Source organism: Tauraco erythrolophus, chromosome 7 (genome assembly GCF_009769465.1).
Source record: "Tauraco erythrolophus isolate bTauEry1 chromosome 7, bTauEry1.pri, whole genome shotgun sequence".
Lineage (NCBI taxonomy): Eukaryota > Metazoa > Chordata > Aves > Musophagiformes > Musophagidae > Tauraco > Tauraco erythrolophus.
In genome coordinates, this window is record NC_141471.1 from 54,337,702 (window position 1) to 54,362,320 (window position 24,619).

Consider the following 24,619-nt stretch of genomic DNA (forward strand, 5'->3'; position numbering starts at 1 on the left):
TACACAATGCTAAAAAAGTATCCACTGCTAGCACAATCCTTCATGAGAATAGCACAACCAGGATGCCCTTATGGGAGATAAAATTTACTCTGGAGCTTGACTCAGAAGGGAACAAGGCAAGAGACATCTGAACTGTAGCTCCCAGGAGGTGCTACCCAGACAAAGTTTTCAAATCAATCTGAGACAAAATGTCATGTTTCAACACTCCTGACAGAAAATAAAACTACTTTTGGCAGAATTAATACCTCTAGCTGAAAAAGTATTGTTATTACTCCTCATAATAATGCAGTCCTGCCTATTTCTTAACACTGAAAAGATAATCCAAGCTTGACATTCTTACAGTGAAGGCTGACTTTGACGACCTCCTATGGGAATCACAGCACAGTTTCTTACCATTGGTAGTGTATAACCTAGTAAGTCTATTTGGGATAGCTGGATTGGCTTCCTATGGTGGTCATTCGTTTAGTGACAAGACAGATGCTGGAGAGTCTTTGCTGTCTGGGACAACAGGATTAAAGGAAATTTTTGAACTACATGTGAACTTAATTAAGAAGGTATGTTTATGAACATTTCATAAGGGATTAAAGAATAATGAATAAAGATTATGAGCATAGCATATGAGTACTGTATTTAAAGAACAGTTATAAGCATGCTACATGCTTAGAGAGGTGACTAGTCTTTAAAAGAAAATCTTTCATCATTTACTACCTTCCTACATGATGCAAGGTTACCACAGATTGGTACAAAGTTACTTATCTAATCTTCTGAAAAATCAACACACTTGTTTTATTTAAAAAGAAATTTCATTTTTATCCCTTTCTAGCATTGAAATCTTCACACAATTCTAAGCAAAGGCTTTATCTCAAAACATATGGAGCAAGATGTCCATTTTACAAGCTGTGCAGTGATACAGAGCAAGTCAGGAATGAGTCTGCAGACTTTACTGAGAGCAGCTGATCAGAGAAAAGATAAGACGACAGGTAAAATCATAATAGACTTCACAGATGTTCCTTTCCAGAATTTTGCTAAATCTAGTTCTGGACCAGTTTTATATTTTCCTGTTACCATACAAAAATTCTCCAAAACTTAAACTATCATAGTCACTGTCACTGTGTGGCTGTATAAAACAGGGAGGCAAGTTGTGGTCCCAAGGTGCTATAAATAATTTCGTCATCCTGATAGATTTATAACTGCCATTTTATAAGAGAAAAATCACCCTGAAAACCTTAAATCACCCTGAAACAGTTATGGGAGAGGCAATTCAGTTTAACAACTATATTTCGCAGTAGACTCAAGTACTCCTAGATTAAAAGTGAAGGGCTCTATCCTGAAAATAGCCAAATTGTGATGCCTTCTGCTGTTAACAGCAGTGTCAAAAATAAGCATCAGCACTTACAAATCTAAAGCAGTATGCGCTGTAGCTTTAAGTATTTCCAAGACTGGCTTAAAAATAGCCCTATGACCGCTGATTTATTCTTCTTCAGCCTCTGCTTCCAGTTCGCACAAGCTGCTCCTCAGGCAGATGCTGTGTCAGTTCCGCAGGCAGCCCGGCCGCTCGGCACCACCGCTTTCCCGGCGGGGAGCGCAGCCCCTGCGGAGGCTCCGTGCGCACGAGCAACACACCGATGCAAAGTCCTGTTTGCCTCCGGCCTGCTGACTGCTTGTCATGCCTTTTAATTTAGGAGCGGTCTTCGCGATTGCCCGGCAATATGCTTGCCCAGGGCCTCACGCACTGGGAATACTGGGAGCTTCAGTGCTGACCTCAGCGCTGCTCTGGGGCTGAACTGGAAAGCGTGAAATGCATATTTCCAGAGCTGTAAATGTTATGAATAGCTACTTTAAATGTTCATTACTACAAAGAAAGCTTTAAGTAAATGGCGCTCTCTGAAATTGTAAGACTTTTTTTCCAAAAGGGTTTCACGACAGAGCAAAAAATGTTCTGTATGTTTAACTTGATTTCCACTGAGAAAATAATTTTCAGAATATCTGTATTATTACAGGCATACAAGCTATTGTAATGAGCCTTGAAATTCTCTTCACATACACACTACCTCTTTTAAGAGGATGGGTAGGAGGAAGGTTCACTTTGGCTGTGTGAGTGTATTAGGCCCTCACAGGAAGATATCGAATCCCCTCAAGTTCCAGCTTGCCAAATAAGTTGATGCACATGATTACCCTCTCTGCTGAATGAAGCTGAAGTCTTTTCAGCAGGGCTGCAAAGTGCTCAGCAGCTCACAGGAGCAGGCTGTTTAAACAGTTAGGAAATATTAGAAAGAGCTAAAAGATAACTTTCTCTATATTGAACACAGTTATAAGATGATCCAGAAATGCTGAGGGCTGATCAATGAAAAAAATATTTACTTGGAGGTCACAAACGTATCATCTTTCTGAAGCTCTGATAGAAGGAATATTCCTTCATTCAGAAAACCATTCAAGCTGCCTGAATAAAATCAGTAAAATGCAACTCAAACCCTGCTGCTGAAATGTGGGGGAGGTTTCCATGCACCACCCCCTGCTTTCTTTTGTAGTATTTCAAATGCTATCGCGAAAGATGAGTCTTGGGAGATCAGGCATAAGGCACAGTGAAGAGTTCCTCTGCAAACCGCCCTTTCAAGGCAGACGCCTTGGGGAAATGAATGTGGTGGTAACAGACTAGTTTTCTTTGGAAGGCAGTACCTATATCTTCAGCAATACGCAGGGCGGTCATCCTCTGTTGACAGAGTTTGCAAATGCTTATAGTTTGGGCTTACTTTGTACAAGAACTCAGGTCAGGAATTGTGGATCATTAAAAATGTTTTCGCTGAGCAAGATGCATAACCCTAGTGTGAACTGCACATAATTTACAACACTGTCCAGCTTCAATTTGAAATCAGATAAAACAAAAGCTGATTCAAAACTTCCATACAAAATGCGCATGTATCCGGAACTGACAAAGTTATTTTGAAGGTTACAATTCTTTGGTCATCTCCCCAGCCTCTCTCTCCCCACTCAGCTACTTTTGCTTTTGTACACTCTCATTATATCTGGGACTAAGGGTACTGAAACACCGGAGGAAAAATTCAAATAGCTACAAAACCCCCCTCATTTCTCTTACAAAAAAATACACAATCTCACGACATTTCTGGGCCAGCGTTGTAGGCTTAAGAAGCTGACTCTCCTTTGCTCCTGGTTTAACATCAGTGAAAGGTCAGTATCGGTTCTTCTCAGGTAGTTACAATGATTCTGGTAGCCATACACTCAGTCACACTCAGAACTTGTCTTCTTTCTCCATTACTTTTTCCTCACCTGTGAAGAGCATTACCAGCATTGCACAGGTGTGCCTGAACACAGCTTCAGCCAGATTTTCTATCTGGAGGCATATATAAAAGATACAGAACTCATCAGGCTTTAAGGCAATTGAATTGGCTCTGTGCTGACAGTCGGGATAGGAATGTTAATATGGATTGCCATGAAACAAGTTCAAGATATTACTCCTAATAAATAAAGAATCCACAGATCTGTGCAGGGATCCCTGCCTCAGAGAAGCTGGAGACAAAATCCTGACAATCATGAAGCCTGACCAGGACACATGAAAAATGGAGCACAGAAAGATTCTTGCCTCTTTTCATAAAGCTGACTCAAACGCCTTCTTAGAGCTGTAAACATGTCCCATCTGGAAGTCCTAAATGTCTCCTTGGCCTTGCTCAGATTTGGTAAATTAAAAATATTACTCTGTGATGCTGTTTGCCAGTTCTCAATGCTACGTGTTCCCTGCACAGAGTTCTGGATGTGAAAAGCAGCATTTTAAAAATCCTAAGCAAGGACAGTCACTGGAGGCATTCTGACACTGTGCATGCAGGAAAATTGTTAGGGCAATTTAGACAGCTGAACAAACCTCTTTTTCAGTGCATAATTTCATTTCCTTTCTGTTTTTTCATAGAGTTATGGATATTGAATATAGATTAATTAGTGGTTTCTTGTCTGGCTTGTGTCTAAAAACGTGCCAGAGAGTACCAGAAATTGCAGCTACTTCCAGGCTGTGGTCACAAAGATTAAGACTCGTTGCTGAGATACATCCTGGCCATAGGGCATCAGTGAAGGGTCAGAATCTCACAGCTGTTGATCTGGGAGAGAATTTACTTTGAGTGCTCTGAAGATCGTAATGCTTATAATTTACCTGGTTAGCTCACTCAATGTTTTATTCTGCCTTCAGGCTCACGGTATTTAGCCTGTGAAACCAAGAAGTGGGGATTTAAAGGTTTTATCCTACATCCTCAAGTCTCATATTCTGGCTGCCATTACTGTAAGAATTTGTGATGCATGTTTGAATTTTCTGTGCGTGGAGCAAAATACCAAAATACAGCAATTGCTTGTTGGCATTAATAGAATACGAACTCACTGAGGGTTTGCTGCTTCTATATGAATATATCAGTACTCTATAAAAAAAGCTTCCTTGAACAAATGACTATTAGAATCAGAGGATATGTAAAATTATGTGCACCAGTGAAACCATGGTACCTAATAATAAATCCATGCAAAGTTTCTCGCTACCTTCAGTAGAAAAGGATGAATGTCACAGAAAATGGAGTTAAGCCACCTGATTCATTACACCTTCAAGCCTCCCTAGTCAATGCCAACAGGTAGATTCTGCAGGGAAGCAGTTTGGCATATCTAAGCAAGGCCAAGTTCTGAATCTTCTTTTGCAACAGCCCCATAAAGCATGTGCCTTTTATTCTACCTTGCTGTACCTGGACAGAAGTGCACACATGGAGGAAAGCCTAAAAATGCCAGGTGAATCACAGCAGCGGTTCATTCCACACTGATGTGAAATTGCTCTAGATCTTTCTATAGCTACAGCTGTTTGAACTGATGTCTAGGACAGCAGGCTCAGAATAAGGGAATGACAACCTGCGCAGTGTATTCTCTGCTAAAGCTAAATGAAAAGCCAGCTCCCTTTCTAACTGAGATATCCATAATGGTTAAAAACCCCCCACCAAATAAAACAGGAGGGATGAAGAAAAAGGTATGTCAAATATACAGCAGACCAGGTTTCATGATTTCTTGCTGTTGAGTTTTTGGAGGTGCTCTTTAGGCAACCTCAGAGGAAAACTTGCAGCTTTGCAAGAGCCATTTGAGAAATATTACAGACTGTCATTTGATTATTGTACAGCATTCAGAGTGACAACTTTGATAGGTGAGGTCTGTCTTCAATTCCTTCCTGTACCGCAGGTATCTACTCTAAAAGTGAGCAGTTCCTTGCTTCCTTCACCTCTCATTCACTTTCTGTGTTACCACAATAAAAACATCTCGCATCACAGAGCTATTGAAAGGATAAATACCTTATCAGCTTGTGAGGTGCCAATACTACTCCCATAGCATGCAGGTATATAAATATTGCACATGGGTGCCTGGTGCGAGAACCACTCATCTCTCAGTTGCCTTTGCACAGGCATGCAGCAGCCAGCAACATTGCAGGAGCTACTCTACTCATCTTTCACAAAACATCTGCATTCAGTGAGCGATGATACCAAAGCCTATTATAGTTAGCTGACAAAGAAATTGAAAGTTTATCATATTTTCTGAACCAGGACTTAGTATTTTTTTTACGTATTACCCTGATTTATTTGCTTTATGTCTACAGAATAAGAAATCCTTGCATTTTACAAGTAGTTTATTTCGGATGGTAAGTGGGCTGGCAAGTTCAGTTTACAATCAGATTGACATCTCTTTGAGATATGTAAGTAGTATGGGGAAGGTTTGTTTTGCTTTAAAAAGAAAAAAAAATGTTTTTTTCCAATAAAAGAATTCTTGTAACTTAAGTGAAATTCAATTTTCAAAGCACTAGAGCACAACTGTGCATGTTTAATAAGGCAGTATTGACAGGATAACAGAATGGAAGAGCTTTACAGAGTATATATATTTCTGTGAGTATATATATTAACTCAATAGAAGCTGAGACCCAAGTCCTAAAGTTTGATTTACAGATAGAAAAGTCTAACTGCAGCATTCAGACTTACCAGACTGGGAGCCTAACATTCCCAACCCAAGGAAAATTTCTGATATAATTTTCAGCTCACAGATCACTATCATGTCGTGTATAATGGAACCTTTTGGGTACGGGAAGGAATATTGGCTTGATTTTCCAGGTTCTGGGATTATGAACAATAAAACCTAAGAAGTTAGTTACCTTAAATTACTCGAACAATCACCTCCTCATTACTTACAGAAAATCAATGAAATGTATTTGTAACCAGCAAAATAAAGGGAATTGAATGGGTATAACTGGGGCAGAATTTGGAGATGGTCAAGTGTCAGTCTGAGTCTGTGGAAGGGTGCAGAGCTGCTTCACCCATGTGTCATAGCACGAGATCTGGTATATCTTTTTCACATACACTCAGCCTAGTAAAAAGCTGTTTTTTCTCTTTGAGGCAGAGAAGGGAGAAAGAAAGGAAGGAAATCTGACCATGACAACACTACTGTAAGGGCTTTTGGGGTTTCTGAAAATACAAAACTAAACATGAATGATTTCAGTTTGGGCATTGGCATGAGGACTGCAATAATTCACACTGAGAATCTGAGCTTTACTTGAAAGAAAGAAAAAAAATGTATATACACTGGGCTCATCTCCTTGGTGCTTGTTGATGCAAACTGAGTACCTGCATAGAAACTGGGAAGCTTTGAATTTACCCTTCCAGCACATCTGAAGGCACATGAGTCACAGCACCAGCTATTCAAGTTTTTTTTTTTGGCCACAGTCTTGGTGGTAGGCAATTCTCCTACAGTTGATCCACGGCACTTCAATACCCGAAGGAGGAATGCCTTCTCCCTGGGAGATCTCTCCCATCACAGTACTGCCACACGATCTCCATAGCTATTTCAGCATTTGACCTTCACTCTTTTTGTTTAAAGGAAGGAAAGAGTTTGTTTTTTAAAGCAACAAAAAGTAATTATTTTCTCAGAAATGCTTTTATCATGATAGGACAGCTGTGGGAGAAAAGAAAAGAGAATTTATGCTTAAGCAAAGGAGAGGGAAAGGTCAGAAAGCAATCTGTAGGACTGCAGAAACGCTGCTCTTCCTCAGAACAATTTTTCTGAGCAGTGAAAGGAGAACTGAAACCAATTGTGTATGCCTCAAATACAAAAGAAAAACAAAGTTAAAATAGATGTCAGACTGCATTTTTGAACTTTTTTTTGTCCTTGTAAAAAACTAGTATAATTTCCAGGCCACTACCACATCAATCATATCCGTGATGTGCTGCTAATAAGGCTGGAGATAATACAATTTCTTGTCAGTCATCAGTGGCTTTAAGAATGGATTTCATCAGCAAAAGAATCCACAATATGTGAGGCTTGCTTTTATTGTGAGATGTGTTTATTACTTATGAACCATTGTATGGTAATTTCCTTATAGTAATGATGTTTTTTTTTTTTTTTTTCTGATTTTCCTATCACTTCTTCCTATACGCTTCCTATCAAGCCTATCACTTTCCAGCTTGATATGAGCCAGCAGTGTGCCCAGGTGGCCAAAAAGGCCAATGGGATACTGGTGTGTATCAAGAACAGTGTAACCAGCAGGAACAGGGAAGTGATCCTGCCCCTGTACTCGGCACTGGTGAGGCCGCACCTGGAATATTGTGTCCAGTTTTGGGCCCCTCGCTTTAAGAGAGATATTGAGCTCCTGGAGCGGGTCCAAAGAAGGGCGACTAAACTGGTCAAGGGGCTGGAAAATAAAACTTATGAGGAGTGGCTGAGGGAGTTGGGGCTGTTTAGCCTGGAGAAGAGGAGGCTGAGGGGAGACCTGATTATGGCCTACAAATACTTGAGAAAAGATGGTGGGGAGGTAGGGGAAGGGCTCTTTGCATTAGTGTTGGGTGATAGAACAAGAGGAAATGGGCATAAGCTTAGTCAGGGGAGATTCAGGTTGGATGTTAGGAAGTATTTCTTCTCTGAAAGGGTTGTCAGCCACTGGAATAGGCTGACCAGGGAGGTGGTTGAGTCCCCATCCCTGGATGTGTTTAAGAATAGGGTGGATGATCTACTTAGCGATATGGTTTAATGGGGATTAGGGACGGTTGGACTCGATGATCTCTAAGGTCTTTTCCAACCTAGAAATCTATGAATCTTCTGCTATTAGTTGCAGTATGTGACTAAGCCCAAAAAGCTTACTATGGGGAAGTGACTTGAATATCAAAATAAAATTTTTGGATAAGAAAAGCTTCCTGTGGAAAATTAAAATCAACAGGAAGTGAAGACTATGTTATATCAAAAGGTTTTATATTATGATACCCTTCCCTCCTACTGAGTAGCATATTTTTCTGGTAATATCTCTTATTGGTTTGAATGTGATGACTTCAAAAGTCAGGCACTACTGTTTATCAAATCAACAGACCTTCTTGGCCGGGAAGATTTACTCAGAGGAGTAAAGTAACAAAACCTAGTCTTAGTTTATTGTGCAAAGCAGTAACCTTGTTACTTCTTAGCAGCTTATGTGAATTCCTAGTGAAGGTAACAAAGGAAAACGTTCTTGCTTGCCTCATATTAAACTCACCCAACATCATAGCATCCAAATGCATACTGTGGTGCAGGTTGAAAAACAAGTGACAGAGCAGTATTCAACTATGTCCTTGCTATAAAGAATGGAATTGGTTGAAAACAGAGAATATAGTCTTTAAAAACCTGTTCACAGACATTTCAGTGGTTTTAAAGAGGAGAAAGTGTCAAAGTGTTAATGAAAAGTGAATTGAAATATCAGAATTGTGATGTTTTCATCCAAATCAGCTAAAATATAATTTAAGTAACATTTTTATTTTACAGGGAGAGAAGGGAAAGATTCCCTGGTATTTTCCAACAAATTTTATAATTTTTATAATTTTTTAACTTTTTTAAAAACTAAAATATACTCAGCTGTTTTGCTAGTATTTATTTTGCTGTTGTTAGTGCTGTGTTTGCCCTTTGTATGTAGAAAATACATGATTCCAGGAGCTGCTACTAGAAAGAAAATGCAAGATCCCCTTCTTTCGTAAGTCTAGGGAGTTTGACAACATGCACAAGATGTTCCAGTGCTTTACTTGATTTAAAAGGCTTAATGCAAGTTAAATTTACAATGTAAAATTTAATGGGCTGAAAATGAATTGTTTTAAAGATCTCATTATCAGCACTGTTCGTTACAGAACTTTTACGATTATTTTGATCACAGGATGCCCCAAAATCAATCTATTTTGTGTTTAATTTATCCTCTAACTTCATCCCAGTGCCACTTTTTTGTTTCTACAGAAAAGCCCCATGAAGTCACCCACACTAAACCATACTTGGGGATATTCTAGATGAGTACATCTGTTTTCAGTGCTAACAGATAGGAAATCGATGATTTGCATTTTGTGTATAAGGTCTTAAGGATTTAGAGACATATTTTTTAGCCTGGAATAGTTTTGATATTTAGAGCATGATCTTTTATCATGTTTAAATGGCACAAGACTATGTTGTACAGAGATCCCCATGCTAACGAGTATCCTTGCATGACTCGGTGCTGTGCAAGAGCAATAGCTTACATCAAATGTTACTGCATGCCCAAAGCATCACTGACAGAGCTCTGGGCCTTGGGCTGGACTGGGAGGCAGATAAGGAGACTATTATAGTATAATATAGTATAATATTACTGCTGTTACTGTGGCAGTGCTTACAGATCAGCCAAAACCAGAATTTGTCTGTGCTAGGTGCTCTATTATTCCCCTAATGGTATTTTTTATTCTATTAGCTCCACATCCAAGAAAAATAAAACACTTTATGTTAGAGCTAGTTTTGGCAGAAGTTTGGGGTTTATTTATCCATAAAAGAAACAGAAAAACACAAATAAAAGCCAGTGTGATAACTTTTAGCAATACAGAAAAAAATTAAAAAGTGAATTCACTGAATATGGCATGGCAGCAATTATTTCTTTGTTTTTTTTTTTTTTCTTTTAGTCAACATAAGTGATCTGTAAGAGATAGACCCTATTCCAGTCTGAATGGATTTCCTCTAACATAACTACACTAGCAAACAGAAATAATAAATACGCATTACCATTCTTTAACTCATGACAAGCCATTTGCTAAATTAACTGAAATCACTGTACTCACATTCCCAGGAGTTACTGTATGTACAGTTCTGAATGTGATGGACAGGTTTTACAATTTGTCTTTGAAGCCACACAGCATAGTGAAACCTGATGAAATTCCTGCATGCAAGCACAGTGGAAGCCATTACCTAGAGCAGCAGTTGCCTGCTTCACTTCTGCTGCACTAGAAATACATCATATTTACTCGAATTTATAAAATAATCGTGCTAGAGATTCATCAGAATAACTGGTGATGTGAAAACAATCTGTTAGCATTTAGAAGAGGGTATTCCAGTGTGCGACCAACATCAGCAATGAACGAAGGTCTCTTATGATAAAAAGAAATGAAGGTGGATATACATGGATATAATGAAAGTGGCTGAAGTGTATGAGGAGAAAATATAGTCCATAACCCAGCATCAGGTAAAAAGACTGCCTCTTTATGTTGTAAACTTGTTTTCCTCTGAGTGTGGCTGGAAGAGAGCAGGGTACGGATACTTGCAAAGTAACCCTCAAAGTTTGGCTTGGACAAAAAAAGAGAAGTTAAGGACGAGTTGGAAACCAGAATGTCAACAGACGGGAGCTTTCGACTACCAAAAAGAGAACTTTGTTACGGGAATTTGGTGACTGGTGATCCAACCTGCCTGCAGGATTCCTAGCACAGAGGGTAACATAAAAGCAGAAGAGCAACTTGTGACACTAAAGGTTTCTTTAACATCACAGACACTTCTGAGAAGAGCCTTCACATATTTTGACTGAAACTGTAGGATTAGAACCTTTTGAGAAAGTTTTTAAAATTATCAGGAAAAGCAATAGACTGGATGATTTTGTGTACCAATAAAAGCACAGTGAAAGAGTGCTGCTGAGAGATATTAGCACCTCAGATAAATGTGACAAAACTTTTAGAGGCGTTGAGAAGAATATAACGAGAATATCCTATGAAATGTAAGGGAAACAAATTAATGGCCATGAAGGCTGCGAACTATGCAAATATTTGGAAAATTATATTGCCAGTAGTACTTTGTCACAATCATTCCTGGTCAAAATAAGAAAAAACCTGTAGAAATAAATTAGCATATTCATTCCCACTTTTTTGTTTGTTTTGTTTTTCCCTCTTTCCCTCACTTCTCGTCTTTCTTCCTTATGCAGGCATGTGTGTCAATAGTAAATTGGTCTCTTACAATCATGGATTTTGGAAGTTCAGAACATACTTTGGGCATTTGCAAAGGATTGACATAGATGTGGAAGCTCTGTACCTTCCCTTAATCTGGCAAATTCAATCTCTAACCCAGTTTGAGCTACTAAAATACTTAATCTGGTTATAGATGGATAAAATTTTTAATCCAAATGCTGACCTCCCAATTTCTAAGATATTCAACCCAAAGCTCACACCTATGTATCACCAAATAAGTTTCTGAGACTAAGTAGCTTTTGCTTAAAGCCATGTTTTTTTAAAGAAGTAACCATGACATTGTGCTAGTAGGAATTTCTTGTTCAAGAGCTCAAGACTAAGGAACACAGTCTGCCAGACCTGCTGTGACTACAGGCATTCCTGATGCATTTTGTTGTTGTGCCATTTGATTTAAATAGGTAACATATATTAGTACTAATGAGAGATGTGGTTTTAAATCATCACATTTAAATCCCAAGTGCATAATTTGACTTGTTTATAAGAAGTATTAAACAGGATTTACTTGTTTAATTAATAAAAGCTGAAGCATTTATTGTATCGTGTTTTTTCTCAGGCAGAGAGTTCTCCCACACTCTGACTCCAGCACTAAAGCATTTACCTTTAATGCAAAATGGTCCATCGTAGGCAGTTTTGGAGCAGTCACAGGAGTAGCCGTTGTATTTCTCCACACATTTACCACCATTTGCGCAGTACATCCCATAGCTCGTGCAATGGCCAGAGCAGCCAGGCTTCACCCCTGGCGTGACTTTTGCTCTCTCTTCTAGGTCCAGTGTCACCCCATTCATCCTTAATGAACGAATGCAACCTAGGAAGCCTCGCTGGCCTCCTGCAGCACCTGAGAGAGAATGTAAAACTGAGACAACACTGAACAGATTTTGTTGTTGTTGCTATACATGAGATATCCTGCTAAGCTTGTGACAACAGCTGGAAACAAGTAACTTCTTTGTAAAGGCAAGGGATTGTCACATTCTAAAGACACTGAAATCAATGAAGCCTAAGCTCCCAGATCATACCTTAAGCATAAACAGTAGATGTGTTTGCTTTACACTGATTAGACATTAGAAATTCTAGTCTTCCACTGGAAGACTTAATTTCTTTTCAGCTTCAAGATCTTTAGAGATAATAGCATCAGAAATGGGCTTTGGCTTACCTTCATATGATTAGTGATGATGGATGCTAATAATAATGTCATAATGCGTTAAGCAGTGTCACATTTTTCAAAGCCGCAAAGGGGAAAGAAGGAAAAGATTTAAATCCCCTCTCTCAGTTGCAATAGGCAATATAGATTCATTTCCAAGTAACATTGTGTATAGTGTTTGGTTGTCTGAGTATAGGGTGAAGGACGTATCTCTGAAGAGCTACATTTGAAAATCTTGGTTGAGATGGCTTTTCTCAGCAGTCAATAAGAACTATTCCTTTTTCCACCCTGGTAAATACTTGCTGAGAAATGTGATTTCAACTAGAAAAGTCTTATCTGGGGCTGGATTAGAAATCAAAAATCCCTAAAAAATGCAAGCAAATAACAATGAGTGCCTGTCATCCTTTCTCATCCTCTCGTCTTTTTGATTACTGCAGTGCTGCAGGTGCTGAAGAGTCCCCAAGGAGATCTGAATGCTCATCACCACAGAGCACAGAGGCTGATATTTACCTGAGTGGGGAAGAGGACTGCTTTAAATCAACTGCTGGTAACTGGATGATTTGGAGTAAGAGGAGGCAATGCTCGGTCTCTGCCGAGTGTACAGGGCAGAGGGCATTCTGGTGTGGTTCCATTCTATGTGAACTCATATACATCTCAGTGACGAAAAAAACAATACATGTAATGCCCTTCTTTCCTCTTCCAGTGACTGTCTTAGCCCTTAGGACATGAAGTCATTCCTCAGGCTCCCTTGCTAGTCCAAGGAACAGATATTTATTCTACAGAAAGTGGAACAGGAAGTACTGAAACAATTCTTGTTCAGTACCGCTTTCCAGGCCCTGATGTTCATTTGGGACACTCCAACTCAAATTGATTCTCTCTCTGATTTTGGGTAAGGATTTAAATCTGTTCTTTGAGATGCATGCTCTAATAACCAAGTTATATGAAACGGATATGATTCAGAAAAAAAGAAAATCTGGTGCAGATTTAGACATTCAGGTTTTGGCAATAAAGGTAGTAGGCATTTCAAAACCTTGCTGGTGTTACCATTAATTCAAAACTACCAATAAAAATAATAATTATTAACAATTCCCCAAGAACTCAGGCTGGAAAAAAAAATCCAGCTCTTCCTGTTTTCAGCAAAAGGCTTAGTATCTCTTTTAAAAGGTTAAGGCTCCCTCTTTTAAACAAACTCTACATCTCAGCTTATTTTGAAACTGTCTTTTACTGGGATCACAGTCAGCAGTAAAGGAGAATCTGAGCTTGTAAATAATGGCTGCACATGTGGTGGCACATTACACACAGTTTACAGTGTCACTGTGCTGTTTACTACGGCAGTGAAGGCTTTAAACATAATTTTAATAAATTTCTGGTGTTGAACCCTGAATAACAGGGGGAAGAAATAAGATAACGCTTTTATTTCTTCCCCCTTTCCTCTTCTCCTGTTAACAGATATCTAGAGATGTGGGAAAGTGCTGCTTTGCTCAACATTTCATGTAGTTCTGATTCCAACTAATGGCACTTGGCATGTCTGCACTTCGCAGCCCCGAGGCTAACAGTCAGAGAAATACAAGTGCTGCTAGAACAGCCTTCCCAAAATGTAGCTGAGACCAGCAGCTCCAGAAAGCAGCTGGACTAACTCGGTTCCAGCGAACGCGTTTGTGTAACACTGTGTGATGCTTTCCTACATTGAATGGGCACACAGCCCATGGGACTAAAGGGAAAAGACTGCAGCAAGAGCTGTGACCGCAATAGCGCAGGCAATGATCAAACCTAAAGAGACTGAAAGTGCTGGCAAGACCAGGATGGGCACTGCAGGCACATGCAGTCCTGGCAAGAGCTATGCAGAATTTTTCACTTCTGGGGGGAGTAAGTGTGTGTGTGTGAGACTCGGCAAAAAAGGAGTTTGGCGCTACTGCCTGCCAGAGGCACTTTCAGCCAAGAGTTGCAGGTGGGGAAAGACATAAATGACAAGTTGCCAGCACAGAATGTTTTTATCTTAGTTTATCTTCTTATTTCTGAGATTATGGACATACTTTTCTTCTTTTTTTTTTTTTTATCCCTTTTGCTGTCATGCAAGTGCTTCAGAAGCACAACTTCCCACATTAATTTAACTTCTGCTGACAAGGCACAAGGCAAAGACTGTTCAGCACGTGAGAGCAAAGCCCAGTTACCCACTCTGCATCTTACCAACATAGAGCTGGCTGTACAATTCCAGTCGCGTGTGTCCTTCTGTTGGGGCTTTCCGGACTTCCAGAGGCAACTGGTCTACCTGCAGGCTGGCCTGCTTGACATTTCTCTCAGCATTGACCCGATGCCACTGGTCATCATTGAGCTGGTTGGGAGACCTGACGACAATCTCCACAGGCCCATTTCCAACATCAAATGAAAAGGAAACCTCCGTAGCAGCTGAAACACCAAGAAAAAGGAACCCATTTTTATGTTGTAAACAAATTCACTTAACATCCTAAACAGAAAGGAGTCATATTTACTTACTACAAATAGGCCCTGCTCAGCCACCTTTCAGAATTCATAAACACGTTCAGTTTTTTCTAACTTGAATAGCAGTTAAACTATTTCCAAGGAAGCCATTGGGAAAAGTTTCTTTAACATGCGATAGAAATCAAATCAGTTTGGCTTGTAAAATTTAACCAGGATAAATTATATCCTTCAAGAGGATTTTTTATTTCCACTAATAATTTCAATAATATCTGAAAAACCTATTCACCAGCTTTTAGAAGAAAACATCAACAGACTCTGAAACAATGACATCAATTTTTGATTTCTGCAGCTTTCCAGTTTCCATACTTTATTTTAGGGAAATATGCATTTTGATAAAAAAGTAATGAGAAGAATTCTACATTTTTTTTTCTTTTGAGGGGCAATAAACTTTTACAATGAACTAATAATGCAGTGGTAATGACCTAAGTGAGATTTTATGGTTGAAAAATAAATGGATTCTTAGCTAGCACTACACTGGTCTATTTATAGTGGATGAATCAAAACACGTTTAGAAGTTCTACAAGTGTCCATTAGGCTCATTTCTTGAATGAATTACCTTTCATAAGCCATGACTTTAGTCTCTTTGGTCTTTTGCACTTTACAAGACAGAAAAGCTGTATAAGCCAAAGCTTGCTATTTTGAAGAAATAAGGAAGTTTCATTGTGATGTTATTATGACTTATAACTTCAAAGGTTCTGCCAATAAACTCAGGCAAATTAGGAATTAGGGCAAAATCTCTCCAGTACTTAAGTTGTATGTTGTGTTCAAGTCTCTGCATCACCAACAGAGATAAAGAAGTCATTATCCCACTCTACTCAGAACTTGTCAGCTGTCTGTCTACAAGGCTGTAAAATGAGAAGCAGACTTTTCATCTTATTCTGAGGCAACTGAAGGCACTGTTGATATTGCTCGTGGGTACCTTGAGTACAATCCCATTCAGGATTTTTAAAATCTCTGCAAGAATTTTTCTTTGCGAGCTCTTGGTCTTCTTGATGGAAGCATCTCTAATTTTTTAAAGGAAGAATATTCTTCCTTTAAAATAGAAAGTGTAGACAATTGGCAAATAGAGATATTTTAAATAGAAATTCTGTGCCCGTATAGTCTAGCTTTATGCATGGCTTTAAATTGAAATCTGTATCACAGCCTGAGAGACTAATAATTAAATTTGTACTTACTCGAGAAAATTATTCACTCTGACATGAGTACCATTTATATAAATTCATATAATATTTTTATATTTAGTCTTACAGTTAGGGAAGGAAAATAATTCCAGAAAAATCTCATCAAAGGCCTTTTTCAGTGCATGTACCTGCTGACATGCTGAAAGTTGGAAAAGGTAGTACAGCATCTATGGACTGTTCTGATCCATCCCCAAGCAACCTAAACACATGACTCTCACAAACCAAAGAGGAGGAAACTTATTTTCTAGACTAATGGACTGAAAAAATATGAAATATGTCAATGAAAAGAGTCTTGCAGGTAGGCAGAGGCTGCATGACATCATGTCTTACATGCGAGTTATGTTGCTAGTTCTGACTCTTCATTCTCAGTTTCCATTGGAATGAATTTTTAAGTCTACAGATTAAGTATATTCTCCAAACAGAGGCATCTCTAGGTAAAATGATTGGTACTTGTACCTTAACAGAAATGGATGAACATCTGATAACAGGCATGTTAGTCAGAGAAGGAAGACAAAAGAAATTGTACACTCTCAATAAATGAGATGGGACAATCTGGTGGCAACTGACAGGGAGAAGGATGAGGTAGTAAACAACTCTTTTGCCTCTGTTTTCACTGGCAATTGTTCTTCCCATATGTCTTGAGTCCTTGATTCTCAAGGAAAGGAATAGAGGAATGAAGTGTTCAAGGTCATGTTGGATGGGGCTTTGAGCACACTGCACTGCCCCCACTCCATCTTTTCCTCCTACCCCAAATTTACTGCTGAAAATTGTTTGCATGGTATGGAGTAGCCCATTGGCCAATGGTCAACTGTTCCAGCTGTCTTCCTTTCCAACTTCTTTGCTACCCTTAGCCTACTGACTGGGAGAAAGAGAGAAAGCTTTGATGTTGTGCAAGCACTGCTCAGCAATAGCCAAAACACAGGTGTGGTACCAACACTGCTGCAGGCACAAACCCAAAACACAGCACCATATGGGCTGCTGTGGAGAAAGTTAACTCCATCCCAGTACAACATCAAATTTGTTCGGAAGTTCAGCGTAACTAGCTATGTAGAAGAGTAGTAACTATTTATTTTTTTCTCTGAAGTCTGGTTTACTTTTCAATCTCTCTATGTCTATACATACAATCCTTGCATGATGTGGCATCTTTGACTAGAATAAATCCTTGGTTGACATGACAGTGATATTATTCTGTCAAACTTTTGAAAGGGATGATTAAAAGATATCTAACATACATGTGCACATGCAACAATTTATTCACAGTGACCAACTGAACCAGAGCAGGATTTTTTCAGAAACATGTAGAAAATGAGCTGCACAGGTCTCAGAGATTTCTAATGGTCAGTCACTTTGTAGCTCATGAAGTGAGTTTTCCTAATGATGATTTTATTTTCTATTCTGTCAAATACCATAAAACTCAAGCCAGGTGCTCTGAGAAATGAGAATGGGGATCAGACATTGAACAAAGGTCTGAAATTGCTTAATTATGAAAAAAAAAAGAAAATAAAGGTGGGTTTTAGTTTATTCTGTCACTACAAGGTTTTGTGATGGAAACTTCATAAAATTGAACAAAGGTCAACTTTTTATGTGCTCCTGCCACATATATTCTCTCAATAAACTGAGGCTTGTGGCTTAGTTTTACCCTTTCTGTGCCTTGTGCAATTACATATAATTAAATCTGAACACGTTTCTTCCATCGATTCAATTTTCTAAGGTCTGAGGTCATTGTCAGCCATCTGTTCAGAACACAGAAGTGTAACTTTGGCAAACAAAATGTCCTTCTCTCTCTTTGTGCTGTGTTCTTGTGTTTTAGCTCTATTTGGATTTCACCATTTCCTCATCTTAAATCTATGAGGCATTTGCCCATAAAAAGCAAGGGATACAACTGAGGCACCCTGCAGGAAGACCTGGATAGGCTGGAAGAGTGGGCTAACAAAAACCTTATGAAGTTCAACAAAGACAAATGTAAGGTCTTGCACCTGGGAAAACATATTCCAGGAGTGCAGCACAGGCTGAGATCTACCTGGTTGGGAAGTAACTTTGTGGAAAGGCACCCAGGGGTCCTGAGGGACAAGTAGCTCAATGAGTGAGTAGTGTGCTGCTACTGGATGAAAGCCAATGGATGCTGGGTTGCATCAACAAGGGCATCACCAGCAGAGATAAAGAAGTCATTATCTCACTCTACTCAGAACTTATCAGGCCATACATGCAGTACTGTGTTCAGTTTTGGTCCACACTATACAAAAAAATATGTGGACAGGCTGGAGAGGGTCCAGAGAGGGGCCACAGAAATGATCAAAGGACTGGGAAGCCTGCCATATAAGGAAAGGCTGAGAGAACTGGGTTTGTTCAGCCTTGAGAAAAGAAGACTTAAGGAGACCTTATCACAGTTTTCCAATATTTAAAGGGTGGCTGCAAAGAAGATGGAGACTCCTTTTTTACTAAGAGTCAATTGGAAAAGATGCGGAGTGATGGGCACAAGTTACTCCTGGGAAGATTCTAACTGGACACAAGAGGAAAAAATTTCACAATGAGAACAATAAGCCATTGGAATAATCTCTGCAGGGAAGTGGTGGATTCACCAACATTGGACGCTTCTAAGATTCTGCTGGACAGGCTGCTGGGCCATCTTGTCTAGACCTTGCTTTTGCCAAGAAAGGTTGGACCGGATGATCCTTGAGGTCTTTTCCAACCTGGTATTCTATGATTCTATGACTCCATTGTCTGTGGGATTCTGCATTGCTCAGATCCTTCCTTTCAAGGCTTTCTGGTAGATACTCCTTAGTTAAATACAAGTTCTGAGGCTGAACCACGTGGGAATTAGCATGCAATTCTATGTCCTTTGCAATGCAGAAAGTCAGGCTAAATAAGCTGGTAGACTTTTCTGGCATTCAAGAGCTATGAACAGCTAGGTGTCCCATTTTCCTAGAACTCTTTGTGTTTCAAGTCTCTTTTTTTCCTATTTTCCTAGTTTGATCCTTATTGATAAATTGCAGGCTAGGATTGCTAGCTATAATGAGGCTGTCAGCAAAGAAAGATATGCTGACAGATGGGTGGGTGCTCACGAGATGCTAAGCAGTAGGTGGAGGTTCTCAAGACACATCAGTTGTGAAAAGAAAGGAGGAGGGATTACAATCCTCCTCACAGTCAGTTTTATATGCCTATTTCTCTCCTCTCCCATTATCCTTTCTCTGAAACACATACTTTCATCTCCTCCCTTGTACTTTGTTTCTCTTACCTACCCTGATGTATTTTTATACCCTTCAATGGGACTCACTGTTTTAGTTGACTTACATCAAAGGGAATACTATCTAACTTCTTTAGGATCCTTTTGAAATCCTATTCTCAGAACATAAATGCTTTGTTACGGCTACAATTGGAGCTCACTTGCTTAGCTGTAAAACAGGATACAACAACAAACTATAAACTGTAGACTAAAACCTGACAGATATTTCCCTCCTCCACTTTGCTTGCTTGTTCCATGAAAACAACAGCTTGAAAATATTCTCTCTCTGTAAGGGCAACATCTGCCAAACTTCTTGGGCAGTTTGTAAATACACCTCTGACGAAGGGCTCACTGACTGAACCAGTAGGTAGAATTCAGTGAAATGATTCAAAATGAATGAAAACTTAATCAACAGATAGAGATGCTAAATGTATCTAGAGCTAGTGTTTTTGTATCTTTATACGGAATCTGTCACCAGGTCAAGATCAGGTGTCACATCTGTAGTCACTGAAATCCGTCCCATTGACTTTAGTAGACTCTGGATAGAAAAGAGGGCTTTCCAGGATTTAAAAGCAACTATCTTGTCCACCTTTCTCACTTAGAGAGCTGAGTTCAAAGAAAGTTTTACAAAGTCATCTCTACATTGCCTGCCCTGCTGCCCTCATTTGCACAGGGGTGAGAAATGGCCATGCCAATGCTGACATTGAAACAGCCTTGACAGGTTGTTCCCGTCTGCTGAAAATATGTGGAAAGGGCTGCAGATGGTATCCTGAAGTGCCATGTTGGAACACAGGACCTGCTTTGAGAATGCCACTTCCCAAGGGGCACAACTGAAAGTTAAAGCCACCAAAACAACATCTCAGAGAGAAATTGTTGATCCAAGTTGCTTGACTGCAATGCAGGAATTACTGCGTAGCTTGGATGTCTGATAATAATCAGGTAGTTGTCAAAAATCATGACCATATTTACAATAATTGGACTAAGCATCTGGAAGATTTAATCATTTATCTAATTCCCAACTGAAATGGCCGTATGAACTAATGAGTGAAAGCTTCACTCATTTCACCAAATGACAGTGCACATCTATGCCCAAGACTGCAGTGATCCCTGAGCTAAGTGCCAAATGAACTAGCTCTGGAAGCTGCACAGCTGCATCAGCATGATGCTGTGCCAAGAGTAATTAGTTCTAATGAGAGGCTATACTGCACCTAGGATCAAATCCAGCATAGCTGAGTACTGATTTATGTGGCCACGCTATCTTTCTTAGAACTAGCTCAGGTATCTCTCCAACATGGGAGTAGACACACTATACATTTGCCTGTAGGTTAACAAGTCAAACAAAGAAAAAATAATCGTGCAACTTTACACTCTCTTGCATCTTATGCGGTCATTTATCTAAGTGTCAAGAAGGAGAAAAGGGTGAGTAAGGCTATGATTTTGATTTAACATCATTTAACACCTACTTCTCATGACATAAATCCATCCACAAGATACAAAAACAAGTGAGGCTCAGTCTTTTTCTGAATCTTTAGAAAAAGAAGATATTCTGTATGGAGTAAACAATTCATTGGACAATCACAGAACCATGGAAACATAGTATGGTTTGAATCGAAAAAGACCTTTAAAGATCATCTAGTTTGATGCCCCTAGATCAAGTTGCTCAGAACCCCATCCAACCTGACCTTGAACACTTGCAATGATGGGGCATCAACAACTTCTCTGAGTAACCTGATACGGTGTTTTACCACTCTCATTGTAAAGAATTTCTTCCTTATATCGAATCTAAATCTACCCTCTTTCAGTTTCAAACCATTGCCCCTTGCCCCCTTGTCTTGTCACTACAAACATTCATAAAAAGTATTTATCTGTCTTTCTCATAAGCCTCCTTTATACATTCAAAGGCAGCAACAAGGTTTCCCTGGAGCTTTTTCTTCCTCAGGCTGAACAATCCCAACTCTCTCAGCTGTTCTTCATAGGAAAGGTGCTCCAGCCCCGTGATCATTTGCATTATCCTCTTCTACACCCACTCAAACAGGTCCATGCTTGTCTTGTGCTTAGGACCTCTGAGTTGGATGCAGTACTCCAGGTGGGGTCTCACAAGAGCAGAGGGGGAGAATCACCTCCTTCAACCTGCTGGCCACACCTTTTTTTATGCAGCCCAGGGTACGATTGGTTTTCTGGGCTGCAAGTGGACATTGCTGGCTTATGTTGAATTTTTCATCTACCAGTATCCCCAAGTTCTCCTCTGCAAGGCTGCTCTCAATCCATTCATCACTCAGTCTGTAGCGATACTGGGGATTGCCCAAACTCATGTGCAGGACCTTGCACCTGGCCTTGTTGAACTTGTTGACCTTGTTGCACCTTGGCCAATTCTCACAGGACCCTAGATTGCGTCTTGTCAGATCTCATGGACTTATGCATGTTCAGGTTCCTCAAGTGGTCTTGAACCTGAGTTGGGTTACGATGGGAGGGATTTTTTTCCCCTAGTCCCTGCCTTGACATTCAGGGACTTGAGATATGTGGGAAGAGAGATTACCATATGTATTGATAAAATATTACTTCCCTGTGAAAAAGGAAGTACAGTGACTGCTATTAGCATTAACATTTTTGATTACGTAACTGTAAAGCTACTTTTTAAATATGAGCGATTTCAGACATTCTGTAACACTATTACTGATTTCTACTTATGAAATTCTTACTGTCTGGAAAAAATATTTTAAAATACATTTTACCTTTAGTCTAGAAGGAAGTCTAGAAACATGTATAGAAAGGAGAAGAGAAATTAACTTCTCAATGAAAGGTAAAGGAATGAAAATATGTATAACTGAATGGCTTTAACCATAAAATGTCTGGAAAAAATGATACCATAATATTTAGAAAAGGTACAAATAGAAAGTCAAAGGTGATTTTTTGCAAAAATGAAAGAAACTAATTTATGATGAATAAGACTTATTATATTCCTCTGCAAATTCATTAGGAGCACAGAACTCTTCAGAATGTCTGAAGCTTCTTAGGACCTTTTCAGGGTGTTTTTATATCATGTTTTCTTTTTGAAATTTTCAAAGTATCCGGCAGACCAAAAAACCTAAATCAGAATGAAAAATAAGAAGGCTTTGTCAAATGCAGAAAAGAGCGTCCTCTGAAGGGTTTATCCTTCTTACATTTTTGATCCTCATTTTCTCCACCATTTAGTCTGCAACCTGAAGGCACTTGATTCAGCTTCTGCTGCGTGCAGTATCTACATCTAGTAGCTGCAAACTTGCAGTAACATTTCTTTGCGAATGGACAAGGAATTAGATCTACTGAGAGACGTCCTGATTCAGCAAGAGCTGCTGTTTTCTTATGCATATGACTATGTTGTCACATTTTAAGACAAGACTGCACACAAATAAATTGTTTTGCTGTATATTTAAAAGATGTGAACTTTAATACATTATTGTCCTGTCCTTCTTCCATGATACTCTCACATTTACTTTCCAGTAAGATTTACAACTGGACCCATAGTTTCAACAACTGGACAAACAAGAAGTCTAAATCCTAGCTTTCTGTTTACAGGAACCAAGTGTCTTTAGATTACTGGGAATTACATATATTAAAATCCTTCTTTCATAATTTTGTTTTATGACTGTTCAAATATATTTTCATATATCTGTCTGCCTGACTGAATAGCTAGCTGTTTCCTTGTTCCTTCACTGCCTGTGTTGGATTAGACTCCCTCTACTATAACAATCTTCATCTATTGCCTCCATGTCGAGCCCTTGAAATTCATTATCCTCACCTGTGGTTTTAATCTTAGCTATTCAATCTATACCAGTTGACTCAGAAGTACTGTACTGCATTGCAGCACAGTCCTGGGAAATTCTGAGACTCCCATAGCCTGGGATTCCTAGAGCAGTGGGAAATACTAGTGAGAGGAGATGACAGCAAAAAAATGTGGAAAAGGCAAGTAAAGAGGAGGCAGATGGAAGCTGGAATGGAGGAAAAACAGTAACTGGTGTAGGAGAGGTAGGAAAAACAGTTCGTGTATCCCTGGGGTCAATCTTGGCTCCAATCCTCTTCAAATCTTCATTAATGATCTAGATGATGACAGGGCAGAGTGTATCCTCAGCAAGTTTGCAGATGTCACAAAACTGGGATGTCCATGCTGTCATCCAGAGGGACCTCAATAGGCTGGAGAAATGGACTGACAGGAACCTCATGAAGTTCAGCAAGGGGGAGTGCAAACTCCTGCACCTGGCGAGGAAAAACCCCATGCACCGGTACATGTTGGGGGTTACCTGGCCAGAAAGCAGCTTTGCAGAAAAGGCCCTGAGAGTCCTGGTGGAGATGAAGTTGAACATGAGCCAGCAATGTGCCCTGGTGACAAAGAACGCAAATGGTATCCTGGGCTGCATTAGTCGGATTGTTGCCAGAAGACTGAAAGAGGTGCTACTTCAGCACTGGTGAGGCAACACCTGGAATACTGTGTCCAGTTCTGGCCACCCCAGAGAGACATGGACACACTGGAAAGAGCCCAGTGAAGGGCCACCGAGATGATTAAGGGACTGGAGCACCTCACATATGAGGAAAGGCTGAGAGAGCTGGGATTGTTCAGCCTGGAGAAGAGAAGGCTCAGGAGAGATCTCATCAATGTACACAAATACCTGAAGGGAGGGTATAAAGAAGATGGACCCAGGCTTTTTTCAGTGGTGCTCACTAACAGGACTAGAGGCAATGGGCACGAACTGAAACAGGAGGATCCCTCTGAACATCAGGAAACACTTTCTCAATGTGAGGGTGACAGCTCTCTGTGGGGATCTAGTTGAAGCCCACTGTAATTTTTTTCATCAATTTCAATAAAAAAGAATGCTGATTGACTGTAGGATTATTAGTTGTCTGATGATAATCCATTTGTTGTCCGTTTCCCTTGCTAACCTCTAATGCTGAATACGTGCCTCCCTGGATGGAACTGGAACATAACAGTGAGCTGGTATGCTAAAGCTTATGCTAGATAAGAATACAGTGATAGCAGCAGGTAGAAGGAAGAAATTAAAAAGTATATTAATTACAAACAGTGTATCACTCACAGGAAATGTTTGTTTCTGGAGCATGGCACCAGTATGGCTTTTGTCTGTATTCATATGGCTAGGGGATTCTAACAGTGTCTACTAAATAAGATTTTGCTAGTGTGATCTATATTTCTGGCAGCTAAAAGTGTGCCTTATTGCTGTTTCCTGCATAATTCATTTCGAAAAAGTAAATCACAAAGTCCTACACTTTTTGTTTTTCTCCAGTGCATGATTAGTCCTCTTGGATTGCATTAAGAAAGTCAAAG

The 24,619-nt window shown here is 39.6% G+C and overlaps 1 protein-coding gene across 1 annotated transcript in view; it reads right to left on the reverse strand.

Annotated features, from left to right (window-relative positions):
* CNTNAP2 (contactin associated protein 2) overlaps positions 1 to 24,619 on the reverse strand; it is a 1,148,354-nt gene that overhangs the window by 83,751 nt on the left and 1,039,984 nt on the right. The window contains exons 17-18 of the mRNA XM_086615189.1: positions 14,590 to 14,808; positions 11,863 to 12,099 (exon numbers count right to left, since the gene is read on the reverse strand). Coding sequence (XP_086471315.1) covers positions 11,863 to 12,099; positions 14,590 to 14,808 — 456 coding nt within the window. The remainder of the gene's footprint in view (positions 1 to 11,862; positions 12,100 to 14,589; positions 14,809 to 24,619) is intronic.